The 6,985-nt window shown below is 38.4% G+C and overlaps 1 protein-coding gene across 1 annotated transcript; it reads right to left on the reverse strand.

Moving 5' to 3' along the window:
• Positions 1 to 1,276: 1,276 nt before the first annotated feature.
• On the reverse strand, positions 1,277 to 2,090 carry LOC309567042 (gastrula-specific protein 17-like; the record flags this gene model as incomplete). Its single annotated transcript, XM_082272361.1, has 2 exons — positions 1,277 to 1,447; positions 1,737 to 2,090. The coding sequence occupies 2 exons, from the start codon at positions 2,088 to 2,090 to the stop codon at positions 1,277 to 1,279; spliced, it is 525 nt and encodes a 174-aa protein (XP_082128487.1).
• Between the last annotated feature and the right edge of the window lie 4,895 nt (positions 2,091 to 6,985).

Below are 6,985 nucleotides of genomic sequence, written 5' to 3' on the forward strand. Positions count from 1 at the left end.
TGTTATGTACCATCTTGATATGTCTGTCGCATAACAGTACACGACTCTCAGAACAACACTCACTTTGTGCTCATTTAAAGGTGATCTTATCTCTTTTTCAAGGATTCTTTGAATGGAGGTCTCCCCAGATCGGCCACCTCTGTTATCATCTTATATATTTAAAATATTCCATGCTTTATTTCTTATTACGGGGTTACATAATTTCTCCACCGAATACAAATCTTCCACAGATCTAATAGCTTGTGGCAGCAATCTCACAAAGTGTTGTAACTGTAGGTCTCTCCATTTATTTAACCTCAGGTTTCCTCTCCTAGTATTAAGTTTGTGATATGGCCTAATTCTCCCATCCTGTATTGTATCTTTTAGTTGCTTGTTTTTTATCCAAGTATCAAATTGTGTCTCATCTTCCAGTGCAAAATATTTTGTGCCCTCTAGTGGTATTAAGAGAGATCTGGACACATAATTACAATATTATAGAAAAAAATATCACATTTAATATGAATTTTTTAAACATACATAAAAGATTTACAGTGAGGTATCAACAAGCAAGTAAATATGCAAATGTATATAATGTTCAACCCAATACTTCTTATTTTGAAAATTTCTTAGACTGGACACAAAATAGCCAGTGTGCAGAACCTCAATGCAAAGGCAAATATGTAATAAAACATCCTCTTGAAAACTGTAACATAAAAAGTAATTCTCTGGACAAATAATGTGTCTATACTTGTTTACACTTGCAAGGTCATGTGTTAAGTAAAATATAGAACCTCTACTCTAATAAAGAAATGCAATCAACCACACATGGATGTCGAAGGTCTTCAATGTATGGATATGTGAATTATCAATATGAATTACTGGACCGTGGTAAATATATCCATGTGTGGACAGATCAATTGGCCATCAACATGGGTGATAATACATGTATATGGGATGTAAATAGTGCTTATGCAATAATTATGTAGGAAAAGCTGATTTCAAGGTCTGACCTGTCTCCTTATCCTAGTCATAGTCAGTCATAAGGCCACACACATAGTAAGTGAACATGCAAGCAACTTTGAACTTATTCAAGGTGGCATTTACTCCCACCAGAATCTGCAACGTGTTTTGCGGTCAGTACAATTAGGTTGTGCAATAGAGAAAATGTTTACTTTATGCTGGCTTACGTGGGGTATAGGCCTATTTGCATTACTTTTACTGGAATTTACATTTGTTGTATCCTCAAATGTCATCTATCTAGTCTCCGTTCAAGATATTTTGTATCTAGCTAAATATTTCACGAAGGTTCCTGTGATCCAGCACTTAGGCTGTGATGTACTTTGGCAGAATCTTGTGATGTTGATTTGGCATTCTTGGCTTGCAGTTCTGCCCAAGGGTCTTCCACCATAGATGGGCTGTAGTATTGACTGATATCTTTAGTATAACCTCTTTTCTGTTTGAAATGAACCTGAAAAAATAAATGCAGCATTAGAAAGGGCCTTAAACAATATTTTAGAAAAAGATGCCTACATGTATGGTAAGTTCCAGAAACACTTTACTGTCTGTTTGGTCAAATATTTGTGCTTCCTTCCAGTTTCGCAGCTCACTAAAGTTTTGAAACTGAGGTACAAACATTTCAGGACCATACCTTCAAAACCATGGACTTTCCTAAAAATCAGAGATCATTGGCAACAAATTGGGCGGATTTGATCATGAAAGCATCTTTGCAAACACAGTGTAAATGCAATTATTCTTACCTGCATCCTGTCATCCTTCATTTCTCTATACACTGAGGCATTCTCTGGACTGTGATTAAAATGAGAAACATGGTGTGCTCTTGGGCTTGATCTCCAAGTACCATGAGCGTAGTGAGATGGCTCCCATCTGTTTGGAGACCATGGTCTAGGTGAACCCCAGTACCCATTGGGACTATGCCATTGGTTGTAGTAAGGGTTTCTGCTACCATGAGGGGATGTTCCATTCTTGGTGCACCAGGGCTGTGATGGTGGATACCAGGCTGTTGGTAAAACATGTCTTGGAGATGGGGTGAGGAAAGGGGACATCACTTTTGGACCCATTGTCAAAGTGGGAGATTTGCACTGATGTGGCATTGTCTTTTTTTACCTGAAGTGAAACAAACACATATACATTTTTGAACTTTTAATAAAATTTGTTAAAACCTAACTCTTGCTCAAGCTTTTCCTACATCTCCATATCTCTGTGGTCAAGCTCCAAGCTTTATTCTGTAAGCCCCTAGCTAACTACATCTGCAGCATATGCTCAGACTTGTTCTAGTCATGTGCTGCAGACACCAAGGGCAGGTAATATCCACCCATTCTCTGTTTGTTCCACATTCTAATGCTAGAATTGCTCACCACCATGCCCTCCCATGGGGGAATCGGTCGCGATGATGCAGAATGATGTCTCAATGATCTTATATTAGTGGAAGGCTTATGACAAAATGTTCCTTTTGATGTTTGACATTTCTTTCCACTCATTCTCTGGTTTGTATATTTGATTTAACTCCAAATAAAAAATGTATTTAAAAAAAAAAAAAACTAACAAAACCTAACTCTTGGTTTTTAACCAGGTTAATGTTGAAATATTTAGAATCATGCCAGTTTATTGTTTACATGTCATCTTTTAATATCTGATTTACAGTTTATCTGTATACCATGCCTCTGTTCAGAATATATATATTCAGAACTCTCAGCACTCAGTGCCCACCTGGTCACCATCCTACACTAATGACTAATGTAAGATTTCAGGAGTTATAGATCCTACTATCTTATATAGATTCATAGGAAACTCTATTTTCTCATAGTCCCTCATTAGCATTGCATAATGAAAAATCAGAGAGTCTAAATGTATTGGGATATGGGATACTCAAATCCCAATCAATTTACATAAGGCATCATGCCTGTCCCTAGATTTAACCGTTACTGTAGTATATTAAAAATGTCAATACATTTGGATTCCCAGATTTTACTCTGTCATTCGGATGTGAAATTTTCTTTTAAAATGCTTCCTTTCATGTGTTCTTTGCCATGGCCACAAGCGAATGTGTCCATGGTACTGTTGTGATTTCATTATTTGTATTTGATTTGCGCACAAAATGTACAAGTTAGTCCGGCATCCCCAATTTCTATATGGGTAGAGCTGGTTTAGTCAAAGTACTTCGGACTAGATGTTTTTACAGATTGGGAGGTTGTCTATAGGAGAGTAGAGGGAGATCTAGGGATAATACATTTCATTTACAAGAGGAAAACGGGCAATGCTCAGTTTGTGCTACTGGGTATAAAAATGGGTAGACACTTGTAGAATTGTGTTCAACATTTTTCGTTGTGAGAAACGTTACAGAAATGTTCATTTATTTTTCTAATCACTAGTGGGGTCAAATTGATTTTCGTTTTCAAGTGCAGTGATGAGTAAATTTGAAAGAGCAGGATGAAAAATGTTTTCTTAAATCTACACATTTCTAACAGTGTATGTTGTTATCATTTGGTAAAGTCCATTCATTCACTCAACATCATATGTTAGAAACAAACAAAATCTTGAAATGTTTTCGATTGACATTGAATGTACTGAGAATTTTCGTTCAAATTTTCCTAAGAATTTTAGTTTGAAATTCTACTAGTGTACACCAAGCCTAAATCTATGTAGAATTAAATACTATTAGCTTACCTTAGCCTTGGCTCTCTCTGGATGTCTGCATGTTGTTTTTACTTTGGCAGGTATTTATGTCCACAAGGGTAGGAGCCTTTTATTTGCCTTCTTTGACATGTAAATGCAGGCATTGTTTTCACTGACCAATAGCGGCATCTAAGTAGTTTCATATGTTGGAAGACAATTTTGTAAAAAAAGATAGGAAGGAGCAAATAATGAAACTTATGCAGAGGGAAGGTCTGGTAAATTCTGCACGTTACTGAAATATGAAACATGGCAATATTTGCTTTGCAAAACAATAAAGTACAAGCATTTTTACATTATAATTGACTCAGATTTCAAAAAGAAATATGTAGTGGCAAACGTTACCAGGGTGTTGACTACAGTCGTTTTCAAAAAGATGATCGAAGCAAAGTACAGATATGAAAAAAAAAAAAACTTCAGGAAAAAAACATGCTTTGTAATAAATAAGCCACATTATTTTATATATACAGTATATTCCTTTTTTTCATGGCTGGATGCATGCAAAGTAACACTATACAAAGTATTGATCCTGTAACAGCTTATCTTCAACATCCTCAGTGTTTTATAGACATATCCAATGGAAAAATATAGTCAAAGGGTATCCCATGCGCAATCTTCTGTTAGTGCTAAACTACCAGTGATAATGTGAAAATAGCAAATAAACAAGAAAAATGTATTTTAACATATAAATTTGCTGCTTATACTGTCGTGTGTATTCCCACACCCTCAAAATTGTCAGACACTTTTTCTATCTGACCGTTTTATAGACATATGCTATTAAATTAATTCCAGCAGTGGCTTCTTCTACCAATTCCACCCTTTACTCTAATTGCCTTTACTTCTGGTATCTCACTTTAAGAACATAACTGATAATGCACTTATTCTCATATTTGTTTTCTTTTCATTTGTTTTGACTTGAAAGGTTTGATTTACCAACGGCAAATTTGCTGTTCACATTACAAGGGAAGTTAAACTTTGCAAGAGCATTTGCCCCAGAGCTTAGTGAGTGTGGTAATGTTTTACATTGCAAAGAATATCCAATCATGTACAAGAAAATGTCACACGTGATACACATTATTGGATGATGGAAGTCAGCAGAGTTATACCTTCTTCACTAAGCTCTGGGACAAATTCCCTTGCAAAGTGCAAATTTCCTTGGCAAAGTGAACATCCAATTTGCCTTTAGAAAATGAACCCCGAAGTCTAATATTCCACTGATTGGTATATTATCTCTATATTAATGAAAGTAAAGGTCCCAGAGACAATAGACACTTGTGTTTTTGGCAGGGCTGGGTTGCAATAAAGTTGCTTGTTTTGCACAGGAGATACACTATATTACCAAAAGTATTGGGACACCTGTCTTTTCACTCACATGAACTTTAATGGCATCCAAATTGGCCCACCCAGCCTTCCCAGAAGAGTTGCAGCTATAACAGCTTCAACTCTTCTGGGATGGCTGCCCACAGGGTTTAGGAGTGTGTCTATAGCAGTGATGGCGAACCTTGGCACCCCAGATGTTTTGGAACTACATTTCCCATGATACTCCTGCACTCTGCAGTGTAGTGGAGCATCATAGGAAATGTAGTTCCAAAACATCTGGGGTGCCAAGGTTCGCCATCACTGGTCTATAGGAATATTTGACCATTCTTCCAGAAGCGCATTTGTGAGGTCAGGCACTGATGTTGGACGAAAAGGCCTGGCTTGCAGTCTCTGCTCTAATTTATCCCAAAGGTGTTCTATCGGGTTGAGCTCAGGACTCTGTGCAGGCCAGTCAAGTTCTTCCACCCCAAACTTGCTTATCCATGTCTTTATGAACCTTGCTTTGTGCACTGGAGCGCAGTCGTGTTGGAACAGGTAGAGGCCAGCCCCAAACTGTTTCCACAAAGTTGGGAGCATGAAAGTGTTCAAAATGACTTGGTGTGCTACATAGTTACATAGTTAGTGAGGTTGAAAAAAGACAGTCCATCCAGTTCAACCTATGATGTGTGTGTGTGTTTGCTGTTAACCGTACATTGTATACCCCTGTATGTTGTGGTCTTTAAGGTGCCCATCTAATAGTTTTTTGAAACTATAAATGCTCCCTGCTGATACGACTGTTTGCGGAAGAGAATTCCACATCCTTACTGCTCTTACAGTGAAGAACCCCCTGCGTATTTTAAGGTTAAACCGTCTTCCCTCTAGTTCTAGTGAGTGGCCACGTGTCTTATTGTATTTCCTTTCTCTGAATAGGTTTTTCCATATGCTAGGGTTGCCAGTACAGTAGTTGTACATTGATATCATATCCCCCCTCAATCGTCTCTTCTCCAGAGAGAATAGGTTCAGTGCTTGTAGTCTTTCCTCATAGCTGATGTCCTCCATTCCCCTAATTATTTTTGTTGCCCTTCTCTGGACTTTCTCCAGTTCCAGCACATCCTTCCTGAGGACCGGTGCCCAGAACTGGACAGCATACTCCAGATGCGGCCGGACCAGAGTTTTATAAAGTGGTAGGATTATAGTTTTATCTCTGGAATACATCCTTTTTTATCTCTGGAATACATCTACACCTTGTAGAGTGGGAGAATAATCTCTTTATTTCTGGAGTGAATCTCCTTTTTTATACATGCCAGTATTCTGTTGGCTTTGCTTGCAGCGGCTTGGCATTGCATGCCACTGCCAAGCCTGTTGTCTACCTGTTCCCCCAGGTCCTTTTCCATCCTAGACTCACCCAGAGGTTCCCCCCTAATGAGTAGCTTGCTTTCTGGTTTCTGGCACCCAAGTGCATTACTTTACATTTTTCAACATTAAACCTCATCTACCATGTAGTTGCCCACCCCATTATTTTGTTCAGGTCCGCTTGTAAGGTTTCCACACCCTGCCCAGAAGATATTGGCATGCTTAGTTGAGTATCATCCGCAAATACTGAGATTTTACTCGATATCCCCTCCTCTAGATCATTTATGAATAAATTAAACAGGATTGGCCCCAGGACAGAACCCTGGGGGACCCCGCTTTCCACACCCGCCCAATCTGAGTACTCCCCATTAATCACCACCCTTTGCAACCTCCCCTGGAGCCAGTTCTCTATCCAGGTACTCACCTTATGGTCCATACCTACATTCCTTAGTTTGAACAGTAAGCGTTTGTGGGGAACGGTGTCAAAGGCCTTTGCAAAGTCCAGGTACACCACATCCACATGCTTACCTTTATCTAGGTGGTAGCTCACTTCATCATAGAAGGTTAATAGATTGGTTTGGCAAGAACGATTTTTCATGAATCCATGCTGATTACTACTTATAATACCATTTTCATATACTAAAGTCTTGTATGTGGTCCCTTA

Source organism: Pelophylax lessonae, assembly GCF_965119305.1.
Source record: "Pelophylax lessonae genome assembly, chromosome: 11".
Taxonomy (NCBI): Eukaryota; Metazoa; Chordata; class Amphibia; order Anura; family Ranidae; genus Pelophylax; species Pelophylax lessonae.